The sequence below is a fragment of the Hipposideros armiger genome, unplaced genomic scaffold (assembly GCF_001890085.2).
Source record: "Hipposideros armiger isolate ML-2016 unplaced genomic scaffold, ASM189008v1 scaffold_18, whole genome shotgun sequence".
Taxonomy (NCBI): domain Eukaryota; kingdom Metazoa; phylum Chordata; class Mammalia; order Chiroptera; family Hipposideridae; genus Hipposideros; species Hipposideros armiger.
In genome coordinates this window covers 784,754-801,267 of record NW_017731368.1, presented here as the reverse complement: position 1 = coordinate 801,267, position 16,514 = coordinate 784,754, and the positions used below count along the sequence as shown (strand labels likewise).

Below are 16,514 nucleotides of genomic sequence, written 5' to 3'. Positions count from 1 at the left end.
CCTGCTCCTGGCCCAGCGGGGCGGCTCCTCCAGCTCTGGCTCCTGTCCAGCTTGGTGTTTACTGAACAGCTGGGATGTTTACAGCAGCCTTTAAGAAGGGGCCCCTCATTTCCAGAGGGTTTTCCATCTTGAGGATTCTACTGGGGACTCTTCCAACTCGCCACCTTTCCACACCCCTGGGATAGGCCTGTCAGGGATGCAGGGGCTGCATCCATCGCCACCCTCTCCGGGGCTGGGCTGGTGTCCAGGTGCTGGCCCCTGCACCCTCCATTCAGGCCTCAGGTCCTTCTCTTCTGGAGGGGCGGACATTCCCAGCAGTGGCAACTCTAGGTGGTGAAATACACGGTACTGGGTCTCCAGTTCAGACATTTAAATTAAATTCAATCAGAGCAGTTATTGAATATAAACACTCCGAGTCATTTACATGTTAATTATGTTGAATGGACTATGAGGCCATAATTAGTTGCTAATTGGGTGAGAGCGGCTGTAATTGGTTTTGTTGGCATCGACCTGGCTCACCTGCCTGGGGGAAGGGGGGGGGCGGGTATGGATGGCTCCTGGGGAGGCCTCTGGGTCTCCAGTCTGTAGAGCCTGGCCCAAGGATGGGGTTGGAGGGGACAGATATTGAGGGGCTTGGGTCCAGAGGAACATGGAGCCCACCCCTTAGGAAGGAAGGAGGTAGCTTAAGCCCCAGGCAAAACCCTGGAACTGGCTTCTAGGGGTTTTCATCCAGACATCCTGGGGTGGTCGGGAAAGGACTGGGCGAGCCAGCCCCTAAATCAGCAGTGACAGCCTCTCCTGCCGAGCCCCATGTGGGACTTGAACAAATGGGAAATGCCCAAGAGAGGGTCAACAAGGGGACACAAGGCCGGTGACACCCTGGTATAGCCCTGCTGATGCTGGGGCCCTCGGTTGGCCTGGCCAGTGTTGGAGTTTTGGCCTTGGGGTATGAGTGAGGTGGGTATGCTGAGCAGGGGGAAGGTATGTGCACAGGCTTTGGGGCTGCCCTGCCCCCAGCTCAGCCTGGCTGGGGCTCCCAGGGTTGCAGGGCTGTGGCCAGGGGCTGAGACCTTCCGGTTGGCCGCTCATTAAAAGAGGATTAGGCCTGGAGCCAGGGGGCCAGCCCAACCCCTGGGCCTTCCTCTGGGGCCCCTCACAGCTTTAGGGGAGTGAGAAAGGGGCTGGGGGCCACCCTTCCCTAGAGCCCATGGGCGCATCCGGTTGGAACTGTCTGGACTCGGCCACTCCTGCTGTTGCCACTGCTGCCGGCTCCTTGTCCACCTCAATTCCCCTCCTCAGAAGAGCAGGAGGATGAAGGACTGGCAAACAGCCTGGCCAGCACCCCTCCCTGCCCCTGGCCCCCAATCTCATTTCTCTTCAGCTCAGGGATGAGGACTGCACCAGCCCACAGGAGGTCAGAGGTCAGGACTGGACTGCAGGGACCTGTCGATCACCCCCCAGTCCCCAAGCACACTGTCAGTCAGGGCCTGCTGCTTTGTGGAGCCGTAACCAAGAGGGCGGGCACCTACCTCTGCTCCAAGAGCCCCTTTCTGCAGCAGCCCCTTCCTCACTAGCAACAGGCCTGGTGTCCTAGAGACGGGGCAGCAGGGGTCGGGGCCGCCCACTCGGGGTCTGCGGGTGAGGGCTATGGACACGCCTCCTCAGTGCAACCCTCGCCCACTCCCTCCTTTAAAGTAAGGCATTATCAGCTGTTTCCAGAGAGGAGGAAATGGAGACCCGCTGGACTAAGCCCCCTACACACCGAGAATGTTCCTGCCTCTGGGCCTTTGCCAGGCCGTCCTGGACCAGGACCCTGAGTATCCAATGGCCACGGGGGAGGGCTAGAGGCTGGAAACTGCTGCGGAAATGAGGTGTCTGATGCCAGAAAAGGCCCTTCCTTCCCGATGACGGGAAAAGCCTTCCCGGATGTCCCCACCCAACCTGTGCCTAGCCTGGGTGAGGGCATGGGGGTGGGGCACCCTCCCCAGGAGGCATTACCCACACATACCACCCTCCCTCCCCAAGGTCAAAGCTTATCCACACTTGAGCCCCAACACGCTCAGAACCCGTTGTGCCCCAGCCCCTCCCTCAGTATTGCCATGGGGATGGGGGAGGGGTGACACTCCCGCTATCAGAGCTGGGCCTGGGACAAGTGGAGCAGAGGTGGAGACTGACCTGAGGACATGGCCAGGCTGGGTCCATGTCAGCCACACACACACACACGCACACACCCTGATGCCCCAGATCCTTGGCCTAAGTCTCTAATCCTTAGAGGGGCTGAGGACCAGTAGAATCTAGTCCTGCTGACGCTGCAGGTGTCAGAACAGGATACCAAGGGCCACTCAGCTACCTCCTGCCCTGCCCCAGGCTTCTTGGAGGCATGGAAGCCCCCAGCTCCTTTGCCCCGTGGCAGAGTGGAAAAAGGGGACAGGACACCAGTTTCGCTCCTGTAACCTGAGGTGAGCACCACTCTCCCCTGGAACTGGGGGTGCAGGGCTGTCATGGGGCCCCTTGTTTTAATTCTTTCCTACAATCTGACATGACTGGCACAACTCCAGCTGTGGGTTGATAAGGCCAGAGCCCTATATCTATTTCACTCTAGGACCCTGGGAAAGTCCCACCCTTCCCACCTCAGTTTCCCCTGCAGTAGGCTGGCTTCGGATGGATGATTTGGGGGTTAGCTCTGCTCCTGTGGGTTGGGGATGGGGTGGAGACAGGCTGGAGTTAGGGGAGTGTTGGGGCAGGGTTGGGGCTGAAGTCAACAGGAAGCCCCTTCCTGCCCGCTGCCCTCTCTGCTTCCCACCTCAGCACGAGGAAATGGGGAGCAGTGATGGGACTAAGGACGGATGTCCTCCAAGAAGTGGTGACATCTGAGATGCCAGCTTCCATGGGGAAAGAATGTGGGGCCCCATCTTATTCTCTCCCCGCCAAAGCAGGGATGGCCCATGAAGGATGGGTGAGGGGAGGAATCAAGGATGCTTAGCTGTTAGCATTTCCCTGAGATCAGAGCAGGACCCCCACCCCAGGATCACCTTAAATGTCAGCACTAAGAAGGCTCAAGAGGTGGTCTAGGTAGGAACATGAGGCTCAAGAGAGCCCGAGTGCCCTGGCCAGCATCATGAAGCCTACATCAGACCCTAATTTCTGACCCTTGGTCCCACTTCTCCCCCACCCCACACGGCCTCATGGGACACCCTGCCCCTGCCACAGTTTCCACAGTGACCAAAACATCATGTCCTGTGACAACAGAGCCATTGACGCCATATCCTTGGCCACTGGGAGGAGTCCCGAGTGTCCTGAGTCATGTGCCCTGTTGGTGGAAGACAAGTCACCTTCTGGCTCTGGTCCTCACCACCAGGACTGGCCTTGCCTGGGCCTCCCCTGCTTCAGTCCAAAAGGCCATGGACCTGGGTGGGAATCCCCCCCCCCCCAGGCACTCTGGCATGTCATCTCCCTTCTCTGTGCCTTGATGTCCTCATCTGTAAATTGGGTGTTGTGAGTGCAGAGCTTTACACATAATAAATAGGTGCTTGATGACTGAGAGGCTCACTCAATCCCCACCTCTGCCCAGCGATAGGGGGACTTGGAGGGTTGAGAGGTAGGATGTCAGATCAAGGCTAATCTCCTGCTCCCTGGTACGTCTCAGTTTCCTCATCTACTGAATGAAGGATCTGTCCCTTACCTTTCTCACAGATAGGGATGGAGCCGGGAGTGCCGGGGCTTTGAGCCCCGGAGAGGTACTTGGATTTGGGACTTAGCCATGGAGTGTCACAGCATGGCAGAGAGGGAGGGTCTGGATTCTAGATGCCCAAGGCCGGGTGGGGGTGGAGGGTAGGGATTAAGGCTGGTTGCTTCCCTAGGGCTAAATGTTTGAAGCTTCCCCCACCCCCGGTGCTTGTGTCTGAAGGTGCCCACTTGAACCTCTGCCTCGCTCCACTCCATTGTCCCCTAACCGCCCCCTGGCCCAGCAGGACAGGTCAGGGCACAACCAAGGCTATGCCCCCAGCCAGGGTATAAATAACCCCTGGCGGGCTGTCCCAGCCTGGGGGGGCTCCGCTGGCAGCCCCACTTCCTCTCTGGCCACTTCCTGGCCCTGGAGGTGGGGGAGTGTTTACTTTCCTGTTGTCACTATGGCTGGGTGGCCAGGCGGGGGACTCCGAGTGGCCCAACAACAGGTGCAGGACAGGTGCCCAGGCTGCCCTGCCCAGGACTTCAGAGGCACCGCCGGACAGGCGGGCGAGGCTGTAGCCAGGCAGGGATCGGCCCTTTGATCCCTCGGCGTCCCTGCGTCCCAGAGGTTGGCCAAGGTCATCACCTGTATTCTCTTGTCGCCACACAGTCAGGACTCGGCAGGGCAAGGACTTTGCTTGTCCCCCAGCCTCTCAGACACGGGCTCTGCATCTGCTGTGGGCGACCCTGGCTGCCAGCCCGCCTCACACACCCAGCTTAGCGTATCTGGGAGCTCTGTCGAAAGCTGCACTCAGGCACAGCCCTTCCAGCTCCACTCTAGGAACCCTAGCTCACAGCAGGGGTCAGGGTCAGCCAGGTCAGTTCCAGGCAGCTGCCTGAGTGGAGGGTGACCTTGACTGATGGGATGAGACCACCTGCTGGTCCCACCTTAGGCAGCATCTAGGGCCTTAGATCCCAGCTGTTCTCCCTCTCCAGGCCTCCCCCTTGACTGCCCCACCTGTGAGATGGGTAACCAGCTGTGAAATGGATAACCAGCTATCATATGGGTTACCACCTGTGAGATGGGTTACCACCTGTGAGGTGGGTAACCACCTGTGAGATGGGTAACCATCTGTGAGGTGGGTTTCCATCTGTGAGGTGGGTAACCAACTATGAGATGGGTTACCACCTGTGAGATGGGTTACCAGCTGTGGGGTGGGGAGATGGGAAGGGTGAATGCCACATCTGATGCAGGACATGTGTGCACAAATGTGCATACCTGGGCCCTGTGCAGACATGCATATGCTCTTTTGTGTGCTGCCATCTCAAGTCTGTGCTGGTGAATATTCATCACCCTCGTTACAGCCTTCCCTCTCTTGCTGAGTTAAAAATAACTAGAGGTGGGTGGAGGAGGGGCTTGCCAGGGGGACCCCTTGGCTCTCCCCGTGCCAGAGGAAGATTCCCAAGTTTCCTGAGTCCTGGGTCTGCATTGATCTATCACTGGACAAGTTCCTTCCTGCCCTTCATCTTCAGGGAGGAGGACTTTCCCCCAGCAACTTGAGGGTGGGAGGGCCAAGCTGCTGGACTCACGCAGAAGAGAAACTGAGGACTCATCTGGACCCTTTCCTAGTCCCAGGGAAACTGCCACACTCTGGGAGGACCTCTCTCCTGGGAAAGACTGTTCCTGGCTGCTTCAAAGTGGCCTGAGAATTCCATTAGCAGCCCAGTGAGGCCTGGGGGAAGCCCGGCTCTGCTGGGCAGTGTCCTGGCTAATCTGCTCAGACAAGGTGGAGACCTTGCTGTGTGCCAGCCCTGCCTTCTGATTGGTGGACAGCTGGGGTAAGGACAGAGCATCTAGGGGCTGTCGTGGATGCATCTGCCCCCCACCTCCCTCCTTATTAACCATTTAGGCCCCTGTGGGACGCTGGCCCCATCCTGAGCAAAGACTCTGATGCCGTCAGGCTCCCCGGCTGTCGCTGTCGCCCACTGCCCTTTCATGGGAACCCAGAGGCTTTAGCTTTGGGCGTGGCCCCTCCTGAGCTACCCACCAGTCCCACTTTCTCCTCCCAGTAATCAGGGACTGAAGAGGGAGCTAAGTATTCCCTGGAGGGGAATCTGGGGGTTTAAGGTCACCGTGTGGTGGGCGATCCCCTCTGCCAAAGGGGGTATGGCTGGATGCTCTCCAAGGGTCCTAACTGCTGCCCTGCCCTCCACCCACAGAGCTGAAAGCCACAGGCACTGCCCACTTCTTCAACTTCCTGCTCAACACCACTGACTACCGAATCCTGCTCAAGGACGAGGACCACGACCGCATGTACGTGGGCAGCAAGGACTACGTGTTGTCCCTGGACCTGCACGACATCAACCGCGAGCCCCTCATTGTAAGGGCCAGCCCAGATGTAGGGCGGGGGGATGAGGGACACAGGGCCCCATGTCTGGGGCCCCGTCCAGCAGGCTGCACCTTCTGACCCCCATCTCCGGCAGATCCACTGGGCGGCCTCCCCACAACGCATTGAGGAGTGCGTGCTCTCAGGCAAGGATGGAAACGTGAGTGCCGTGGGGTCCACAGGTGGGGTGGGAGGACGGGACAGGTGACCCCAGGGAGGCAGTGGGGCCGGGCAGGCATCTGGGTACCTCCCCCGCTTTCCCTCTGGTCCCAGGGTGAGTGCGGGAACTTCGTCAGGCTCATCCAGCCCTGGAACCGAACACACCTGTATGTGTGTGGGACGGGTGCCTACAACCCCATGTGCACCTACGTAAACCGAGGCCGCCGGGCCCAGGTAAGCCCCACCCACCCCCACCCTGTGCTGCCCCCACTGGTGGCCACATTCCAGGGTTCTGATGGGAGGATGGGCTTGAACCCCAGCCCTGCCACTTCCCAGCCTTATGACCTTGGGTGAGTGATTTCCTTCACCTCTCAGAGCCTCAGTTTCCTCACCTGAAAATGGGGCTAATAGCTGCCTTTCTCACAGGTCGGTGTGAGAAAGAGGCAGTGAGCTAACACTCCCAAAGCTCTTAGCTCTGTGCCTGGCACATAGTAAGTGCTCACTCCATACGTGGCAACAGTTCTCTTGGCTATGCCTATGGACCGTGCCCCTGCAGCCAAGCCAGAGGGCCTGGTGGAGGTCTCAGCATCAGGAGGCTGGACACCTGGGTCAGCTTCTGCTACATGGCCTGGGGAGAGCTACCCCTTCCCCAGCTCTGCCCTGCCCTGCCTGCTTCTGCCCTTTTCCATTTCCATGTGGGCATGTATGTGAGCTGGCGTGACCTGGTAGGGCGTGCGTAAGAATGATTGGACCTAGGGGGCACATGTGTATGCAGGTGTGCGCCAAGTTGTGTGTATGTGTGCACGCACAGGCGCATAGATGTACTCTGGGGGCCCAGGTGCTCACGTGTGTTCCTGGCATGTGTGGTGTGAGAGGCTGGCAGCCCAAGCCCGCTCCCCCAGCCCCTGCCACCCCTGGCTCTAACCCCTGTTCCTCATCTTCTCAGGCCACGCCCTGGACCCAGATGCAGGTGGTCAAAGGCCGAGGCAGCAGAGCCACGGATGGTGCCCTCCGTCCGACGCCCGCAGCCCCACGCCAGGTGGGCCTCATCCCCCCAGGCCCTTGCTAGGCAGCACTGCCCCTGAACCGAATCACCCTGGGCCTGGCCTTGCAGGCCAGCCTCCCCAGGGGTTCCCCTCTGTCTCCGTGCCCCATCCCAGCCCTTCCCCCTGCAGTGACTCTGAAGGCAGTCCCAGCTGGATTCAGGTCAGCCTCAGTGTGACCCCTGCACGCAAGAAATCACGAAACCATTAGGTGGGGAAGACAAGAGCCCTGGGGATAGCCATGCCTCAGCCCTCAGAACACACGTGTAGACACGCATGAGCACATACTAACATATACTTGGGCACCCGCTGTGCACACTCAAGCCCACACCTTATTCAGCACAGAGTGGGGGCATGGCACATGTGTGCAGTCTAACACATTACTCTCAGGTGTCTATGCCCCATGCCTTCCGTGGGTCATCAGTTGGCACAGGTATTCTGCACACTCACGTGCTTGGGGCTGTCTTCTCGTGGGTGAGAGGGGCAGAGCTGTCTGTCCACTAGTCATGACCTGGGACTGGGCTGGGGGGGCTGGGGCTGGGCAGGGGCGGGCAGGGGGGTAGGGGCTGCCGGTGAATGAGAGCAAGTGATCGCTTGAGCCTGTGTGTTTGTGGCGGGGAATGCTGAAAAGTGGGACTGCTCAGACTCTATGTGTGTGCCCAGGGTGTGAACAGTGTGTTCTGTGTGCCGGCAGTGATGTGTGCCAAGCTGTGCGTGCAGCCCCGTGTGTGCAGGAAATCATGTGTGCAGAGTGTAACTGGAAGCGGGCCTGTGTACACCTTCCCATCACCATCCCTGCCTCCCGCTGCCTCTTTGCCTCTTGCCTTTTCCTCCCTTCTCCCCATGAGCTCATCCTAGTCCCAGTGCCTTCACCAGCCTTCCTCCTGGCATCTTCGGGGCTGGGCTGGGCTGGGAGGCACAGGGGACTTTGTAAATTCCGTGTGGTCCAGGCTGAACCCCTCAACTCCTGGCTCCCTGGGTAGACGTGGAGCTGGGGGCTCTGCTGAGGGGCAGGAAAAAGGCCATGGCCTATTAATATGTCCTGAGAACCACAGGTAGGGCGCAAAGCCTGGGGACATGGTGACCTCAGAGCCCTCTGACCTGGTGGGACCTGATGGCAAAGGACAGGACCCCAGGCCCTCGGCCAGTACCCCTTTTCCTGGTCATGTTGCCAGCTCCCCTTCTTGGCCCAGGACAGGCAGCCTCAGCTCAAAGAGTTGCACCTCTATGGCCCAAGGGGGTCCTAGCCAGCGTCTTCCTGAACCAGTTGGCACAGAGTGGATTCAGCCCCAATAAGCCCACCCCATGCTCCTCTCAGGGCCCCAAAGCAGAGCCCTCTGAGACCTGATTCCCAGGTTTTATCTGAGACCTGGGACCTGGCAGCATCTCCCTTGGAAACTGCAGTGTGGCCCTGCCCCGGGAGACTGTTAAAACCCAAGGAGAACTGAGGAGTGAAGGGGGGTGGTTTCAGGGTGTCCCTGGGGCCTTGCCCTTCTGGCTGTGGGACCAGCCTGGACCATGCTGAGCCCCCCTCTGCCCTGCAGGATTACATCTTCTACCTGGAGCCTGAGAGACTCGAGTCAGGGAAGGGCAAGTGTCCGTACGACCCCAAGCTGGACACAGCCTCAGCCCTCATCAGTGAGTGCCCCCACCCCACCCTGGTTCTACAGCCTGAAAGTGTGGCTCCTGCCTCTGGAATAGGGGGCATGGCACCAACATTGACCCAGGGTGAACATGTCAGCCCTGAACCCCCGCAATGGGGCCCCACCTGGCAAGGGGAGGGGTACAGACAGACCCCAGTGTGAGCTGAGGGGCATAGACTAGGGGTGTGAGCCTTTATCCGCCCCCTCGGAGCCTACCCTGAAATCCACAGTGTGGTCCAATGAAAGGCCAAAACCCTCCCAGCCACAGGCTGCCTGGAGGACAAGAGAACTGGAGGACTAGTGTGTGTAAGGGGTTGGTCCCAGAACATTTTCTTGTTTGTCTGGGAGGCTGGGAGAGACCCACAGAAAGCACCAATGGAGGGTCCTGGCCCTGTGACCAGCAGGGCGGGGGTGGGGTGGGGGGTGGTTTCTGGTCTGCCAGGTGTCTGGGAGGGTTGGGGGAATGTTCTCTGAGGAGGGGTCCTGTCTGGGGCCTCAGGAGCAGCTGCTGCCCCTACCCTCAGGTTGGGTGAGCCCACCGCTGACCCTGGCCCCTGCACTGTGCCCGTCTCCTGGCTGCCCAACTCAGTCTGCCTCTGAGGGCAGCTGCTGGGGACCGTGCCACCTCCAAGCCTGGGAAAGGCCCCCAGGGCAGGAGATGGGCCTTATCTGCACTGTCTTGGAGAGTGAGAATGTCCTAGCCTGATGGCAGAGCCCAGACCAGGGATTCTGATGGAGGAGACAGGACCTGCCCTGGGGGAGTCTAGAGGGAATACATGGAGCCAGCATAGTTGTTAAATTTTCAGGTATTTTTTTGAGCCAGCTGTTAAACACAGCTATTATTAAAAAATTAAATTATATAAACATAATTAATTTTTAATAAGGTAAACATACTCAAAACTCGTTACTTCCTAATTATTTTAACTGCAGTTTATTATTATCTATGCTCTTGAGTTTATTTACATCTATTGTATCCGTGGGGTAGAAATACTATACAGCAGTGTTTGCAGTTCTTCCCAACTCCACTTTCAGTGACCTCAGGTTCGTAGTCGCAGTCAGCCATGGTGGGAGTATTTACCCACAGAAATTGGCTCTTGCTACCAATCAGAGCTCATTGCTACGAATCCCAGCCCTCCCAGAGCCAGTTAAACATTTACCAGCACCCCACTGGTGATACGATTGTGCCCTGGGGGAGCTGAGGGGGAGACAGGACCCTACCCTGGAGGTCATTTGGGCTCTGCCCTGGTCCTAGCAAAGGGCGATCCTCTTGACTGACCCACTGGCCCACCCACAGATGAGGAGCTCTACGCTGGAGTGTACATTGACTTCATGGGAACGGACGCAGCCATCTTCCGCACACTTGGAAAGCAGACGGCCATGCGCACAGATCAGTACAACTCCCGGTGGCTCAATGGTGAGCGCAGCCTGCCAACCCTGAGGGGGTGGGGAGGTTGTGGAGGGCAGCGCGCCTGGGATGTGGCACGTTACTCATAAGGAAGCAGTCGTAGAGGAATTTCCAGCCCTGTGACGGGGTGGGGGTGGGGAGAGGCATTGTCAGAGGAGGGTCGCCTCGCTGACCCCTGTCCACCTGCAGACCCTTCTTTCATCCATGCTGAGCTCATCCCTGACAGTGCGGAGCGCAATGATGACAAGCTCTACTTCTTCTTCCGGGAGCGGTCGGCGGAGGCGCCACAAAGCCCCGCAGTGTACGCGCGCATCGGTCGGATCTGCCTGGTAGGCACTGCTGGCCCCATGCTGCCCCTCTCCAGGCTCAGCCTTGCTCTGCCAGGGGTTTGGGGATAAGTGAGCTGATCTAACCCAGCTGTCTGCCCCCTGCCCTCCAGAATGATGACGGCGGCCACTGCTGCCTGGTCAACAAGTGGAGCACGTTCCTGAAGGCCCGGCTGGTCTGCTCTGTGCCAGGCGAGGACGGCATTGAGACTCACTTTGATGAGCTCCGTGAGTACAGCAGGCGGGCGGGGTCTTGTGGCTACTACAGGAGGGATAGAGGCTGGATGGGTGGTCAAGGCACCTTTGGTGGGCCCCCCTGAGCATGAGCGGGCAGGGCCCTGGGGCTCCTGGCTAAGGCATCCACCCAGCGCCTTCTCCCTCTGTCCCCAGAGGACGTGTTTGTCCAGCAGACCCAGGATGTGAGGAACCCGGTCATTTATGCTGTCTTTACTTCCTCGGGGTGAGGCTGGGGCTGGGGACCACAGTGGCATGGTGTGGCTGGAGGGGGACTATGACTTGTGGAAGACCCCAGCCTGGTGGCGAGCTGTGGGATAGGGGCAGGCTGGGAGGGGCCCTGGGCCGAGGGTCTGCCCGGTCCACAGCAGCAGCCTGCCCTGCCCACAGCTCCGTGTTCCGAGGCTCTGCCGTGTGTGTTTACTCCATGGCTGACATTCGCATGGTCTTCAACGGGCCCTTTGCCCACAAGGAGGGCCCCAACTACCAGTGGATGCCCTTCTCGGGGAAGATGCCCTACCCACGGCCTGGGACGGTGAGGACCCTTCTCTCTCTGCCTTTTCCTTTCCTCTTCTTCTACAAGGACTGTTCTGGGTCAACCTTTTGCAGACATGGGCCCCACCATCATGGTGCTCACAGGCAGATGGGGGAGGTGGACCGTACACATATAAACCCTCTATTTATCCTCAGTAAAGCTGAAATTTAAAAACAAACAAAACCATTTACACATGGCATCAGGCTATGAAGGAACCTAGCCAGGATCCTGAAACAAAGATGTCAGGCTGAGTATGGCAGGCTGCTCCCTCTGGGGGGCTGTTTGGGAGCTGAAGGTTGGAGGAAAAGAGTCCAAGGCAGAAGCTAGGAGGCAGGCTGTAGGTCAGTGCAGCCCGCTAACTGTAGGCAAGGAGGTGGGGATGGGGAGGGGCTGGCCTACCGGGCCTTGGGAGTGGTAGGAGGTGACACACTTGATCTTAGTGTGACATGGGCCACTGTAGGAGTCTAACCAGGAGAGCAACATGATCTGAACAAATGCAGTGGGCATTTATGGGTCCGTGCGGTCAGGACCAGGACGGAGAAGCTGGTCTCAGCAGAGGTCAGGGAGGGCATCCCCCAAAGGTGAGCTTGGATGCTGAGCTGGAGCGAGGCTGTCGGGGGTGGGGGAAGCATGGCCAGAGTGTTAAAGGAGCCTACAGTCTCGCTGAGCAAGCGTCCAAGGTTGCGGGGGTGAGGGTGTGTGTGGCAGGAAGTGGGGGGACATCCAGAGAGGAAGGAGACATCAGGGGACGAGGCCATGGAAAGGGAGTGGTCAGCTCTGCTGAATGCTGCCACAAGGTCACACACAGCACAGGAAGCCAGGGAGGTGGCCGTGGGATTTGGCAACGTGAGACCTTGGGACTTCAGGTGGAGCCGGACCTGCAGAGGCTGGGTGTAGGGCAAAAGCTTGGCTGGGGTTTCTGAGGAGCGGAGCTGGCAAAGGTGGTGGGGACAGACAGAACAGCGTCCTCTCCTGGAGCTCCTGGGTCCAGTGAGCCCCACCTGGGAAGCCTGGGCCTGACCCTCTCACCTGCCTACAGTGCCCTGGTGGGACCTTCACACCGTCCATGAAGTCCACCAAGGACTATCCTGACGAAGTGATCAACTTCATGCGCAGCCACCCACTCATGTACCAGGCTGTGTACCCCCTGCAGCGGCGGCCCCTGGTGGTCCGCACAGGCGCTCCCTACCGCCTCACCACTGTTGCCGTGGACCAGGTGGATGCAGCCGATGGGCGCTATGAGGTGCTTTTCCTGGGCACAGGTACCCACTGCTGCTCCCGGCCCCTCCCGCGCTGGGCCCGCTGGGTGGAGGGTGCTGACCCAAATGGGGCTGGGACCTACGCTGCTAGGGGTTACTGCAGGCTGGTCATGGTCAGCTCTGTCACCTTCATCCTTTGGAGCCTTCTCCCTGTTGCCAGGATAATAGACTAGGGGTGGGCAAACCTCGTCCTCACCTCTAGGGACCAGGAGACCAGGGGCACTGGGTGCCTGGGGACCCATGTATGGGCAGGAAAGGGGGGACAGATGGCAGACACCTCCAGGATACATGGGTCCCAGTGTTAACACACATGTTCTCATATGCACACAAACAAGTGCACCCACCTCGGTTCCAGTAGCCCTCAACACGGGGGCCTACTCCAGCGTCCTGCTCTGAGCAGTGCCTAAACGAGGGTCTGGGGTGGAGGGCCAGGCCCTAGCCCCGATGCCCCTTATCCTGGGCCAGTCCCCTCAGACCTCTTCCCATCACTGGGCAAACTCTTCAATCTTGGCACAGAGCTGCTGCTCCACTGCCCTCTGGGGTTTGGGCCCTGGTGGGGGAAGGGGGCTGAGGCTGGTGCCCCTTCCCCAGCATCCTCAGCCCCACTGAGGCCCTGCCCGGCCCGTTCCAGACCGCGGGACAGTGCAGAAGGTCATTGTGTTGCCCAAGGACGACCAGGAGATGGAGGAGCTCATGCTGGAGGAGGTGGAGGTCTTCAAGGTGGGTGTGACACCACCCAGTCCCGTCTGCCCTCAGGCCCTCCTGAGTACCAGCTCCTGATCTCAGACCTCCAGGGCAGCAGGGCAGGGAGGGAACCCCCAGGGTCCAAAGCTGATCCCTATTTTCTTCCAGGACCCAGCCCCTGTTAAGACCATGACCATCTCTTCCAAGAGGGTGAGTTTTGGCAGGGTGGGCTGGGGGTAGGGATGGAGCCTGCTACCCCTTGGGGTCATGCCCTTGGCACGGGGTGGGGAAACTGAGGCGTGGAACAGGAAGGGACGGAGCCCAGCCACGCTGGCCCCTGGTGGGGACTGGCTATGGGAGGGACCTGATGTGCCCCTTCCCCTCCCCCAGCAACAACTGTATGTGGCCTCAGCCGTGGGTGTCACACACCTGAGTCTGCACCGCTGTCAGGCATATGGGGCCGCCTGTGCTGACTGCTGCCTCGCCCGGGACCCCTACTGCGCCTGGGATGGTCAGGCCTGTTCTCGCTACACAGCGTCCTCCAAGAGGTGTGGACCCCCACCCAGAACCTTGAAATTTGGGCCACCAGACCCCAGGGCCTTGTCCTGGGAGTTTGGGGGTGGATGTGATATTATCCAGGAGAAATCTAGGAACCTGGGAGGGGCAAGCCTCCTTAGGCATACTCCTTCAGGAGCTATCCTCATCCAGGCGGAGCCGCCGGCAGGATGTCCGGCACGGGAACCCCATTAGGCAGTGCCGTGGCTTCAACTCCAACCGTGAGTATGCTGGGCCTCTCCCCTGGGTGCTCCTCACAGCTCGGAGCCCCGCGCAGCCCACCGAGCTGCTCACAGGGCCTCTACTAGAAGGATTTTCACAGGGCCCATGGGGGTGAAAGGGCTTGGGGTTTTGGAGATGGGCGGTCCCTAGCCACCCCCTCAAGGAACGGATGCCCGGTGGCTCATCCCTGCCCCTGTGGGTGGGTGTCCCTGTATGTGCTGCTTTCACACAGCGCCCTCTCGTCCAACAGCCAATAAGAATGCCGTGGAGTCGGTGCAGTATGGCGTGGCAGGCAGCGCTGCCTTTCTTGAGTGCCAGCCCCGCTCGCCCCAGGCCACTGTGAAGTGGCTGTTCCAGCGAGATCCCAGTGACCGCCGCCGCGAGGTGATTTCCTTTTCCCCACAGTCTTCCTGTGGATGCGGGAGTCGCTTGTACAGTCAAAATTCCATGTGGGTGAAAGGTGGGATAGGAGCCAATCTGGGGCAGCCCTCGTTTTAAGAAAGCACTCCCGAACTCCCTACCTACGAGGAAATCATTTGGGTGAATCTAGTTATATGGAAACGGGGGGGGGGGGGTTCCATATTATATGAAACCATTGCTAGGCGTGCCTCTTTCCGTGAAAACTTCGTATGCGTAGCCGTTGGAAGTGTACCTCATTGTAGGGAAACGTCTTTGGGTGGGCTCCAGTACATGGAAGTTCTGGAGGGTAGCCCTGATTTTATGGAAACGCCTTCCGAGCAGTCCCTCCTCACATGGAGCTTTTATGAGGGAGCCCCAATTGGGTATGCTCATTAAATAGAAATTCTATATGTGTGTGCGCGCCAAAATTTTCTCATTGTACAGAATCCCCTTATGGTCACCCCTCCTGAAATGGAAATATGTGTGGATGCTTCATTCAGATGTTATGTGAAACCTTCCTGTGGGTGTTTTTTGTTATATGGAAATTTCACAGGGTGCCCCTACATGGGATGGCCACAGAGGGGGTGTGATCTGGGAGCTGGCTGGGGCAGCAGGTTGGTCGCACAGCCCCTGAGCCCCCACTCCCTGCCCCTCAGATTCGTGCAGAGGACCGTTTCCTGCGCACAGAGCAAGGCTTGCTGCTTCGTGCCCTGCAGCTCAGCGATCGTGGCCTGTACTCCTGCACAGCCACAGAGAACAACTTCAAGCATGTCGTCACGCGGGTGCAGCTGCATGTGCTGGGCCGGGACGCTGTCCATGCTGCCCTCTTCCCACCGCCGGCTGTGAGCGCCCCGCCGCCCCCAGGAGCCGGCCCCCCCACACCACCGTACCAGGAGCTGGCCCAGCTGCTAGCCCAGCCAGAAGTGGGCCTCATCCACCAGTACTGCCAAGGCTACTGGCGCCACGTGCCCCTCAGCCCCAGGGAGGCCCCAGGGGCACCCAGGCCTCCTGAATCCCAGGACCAGAAAAAGCCCCGGAACCGACGCCACCACCCGCCGGACACATGAGGCCAGCTGTCTAAGCCCTCCAATGGGCCAGCCTAGCCCTTGTCCCTTTTAATATAAAAGATATATAGATATATATATATATAAAAAAATATCTATATTCTATACACACCCTGCCCCTGCAAAGACAGTATTTATTGGTGGGTTGTACATAGCCTGCCTCGTCGGCAGCAGCATCCAAAACTGACCCGTGCTGGTCAGAGACGGCAGAAAGCAGAACCCACCTACTCAGGCCCAGTCAGTTGGCAGGGTTAGGCTAGGACTGGACAGTCCCCAGACTCAGCTGGGAGTCCACCTGCTGGACAGCCGTCACTGGGATCTACAGGACACAGGGCGAGAGCGAGCTCCACGTGGACGGGGCACGGACTACACCTTTGCCAATGTGTGCTGTCAACCTGAGCCATCGGCATAGACATGAATACGAGGACTGCTTTGGAGACTGGGGGTGGGAGGGGGGCGCAGATGCACTCAGAGAAGGAAGAAGGGGCTGTCACAGGATGCCAACCCCTGCCCGGGAGCGGGGCCCTCCGTCAAGGCCAGCCCCTTCCTGGGTATTTATTCTCTATTTATTGGTGACAAGAGAAGAGGAGCCCTGCATGGGTGGGGCAGCCCCTCCAGCCCCTCCTTCCCTCCCTGCCTGGCCGCTCTACCTCCTCTTGGCTTTTTCTGTGCCACTGTGACTCAGGGGCTGGGAGAATAGCAGAGGGGCCCGCCGAAACCAGGGCTGAGGAGAGGAGGCCATGGTGGAGGCCTGGGGCCTACAAGGGCTCCGCAGGGCTCCCTTCTGCCCACCACTTCAGATGATGGGTGTAAATAGCTCTGGCGGGGCAGTTGGGTAGGTGGATGGGGGCTCCTGGCGGCCCTCTGCTGCCCAGGCCACAGCCGCCCTTGGGTTCCATCTTGTTAATAAACACTGGCTCTGGGACTGGA

At 59.1% G+C, this 16,514-nt stretch overlaps 1 protein-coding gene across 3 annotated transcripts in view; it reads left to right on the top strand.

Annotated features, from left to right (window-relative positions):
• Positions 1-16,514, top strand: part of SEMA3F (semaphorin 3F) — a 28,534-nt gene extending 12,020 nt beyond the window's left edge. The window contains exons 1-18 of one of the 3 annotated variants that reach the window (XM_019633749.1): positions 2,329-2,459; positions 5,890-6,050; positions 6,154-6,216; positions 6,330-6,449; positions 7,162-7,254; positions 8,803-8,896; positions 10,196-10,315; positions 10,496-10,635; positions 10,746-10,860; positions 11,023-11,092; positions 11,257-11,401; positions 12,441-12,663; positions 13,292-13,380; positions 13,513-13,554; positions 13,735-13,892; positions 14,053-14,120; positions 14,372-14,505; positions 15,177-16,514. In XM_019633749.1, the coding sequence (XP_019489294.1) occupies positions 5,982-6,050; positions 6,154-6,216; positions 6,330-6,449; positions 7,162-7,254; positions 8,803-8,896; positions 10,196-10,315; positions 10,496-10,635; positions 10,746-10,860; positions 11,023-11,092; positions 11,257-11,401; positions 12,441-12,663; positions 13,292-13,380; positions 13,513-13,554; positions 13,735-13,892; positions 14,053-14,120; positions 14,372-14,505; positions 15,177-15,587 (2,154 nt within the window). In that variant the 5' untranslated portion in view covers positions 2,329-2,459; positions 5,890-5,981 and the 3' untranslated portion in view covers positions 15,588-16,514. Of the gene's footprint in view, positions 1-2,328; positions 2,460-5,889; positions 6,051-6,153; positions 6,217-6,329; positions 6,450-7,161; positions 7,255-8,802; positions 8,897-10,195; positions 10,316-10,495; positions 10,636-10,745; positions 10,861-11,022; positions 11,093-11,256; positions 11,402-12,440; positions 12,664-13,291; positions 13,381-13,512; positions 13,555-13,734; positions 13,893-14,052; positions 14,121-14,371; positions 14,506-15,176 lie in introns of those variants that run through there. The other 2 variants (XM_019633741.1, XM_019633735.1) reach the window with 2 other exon arrangements.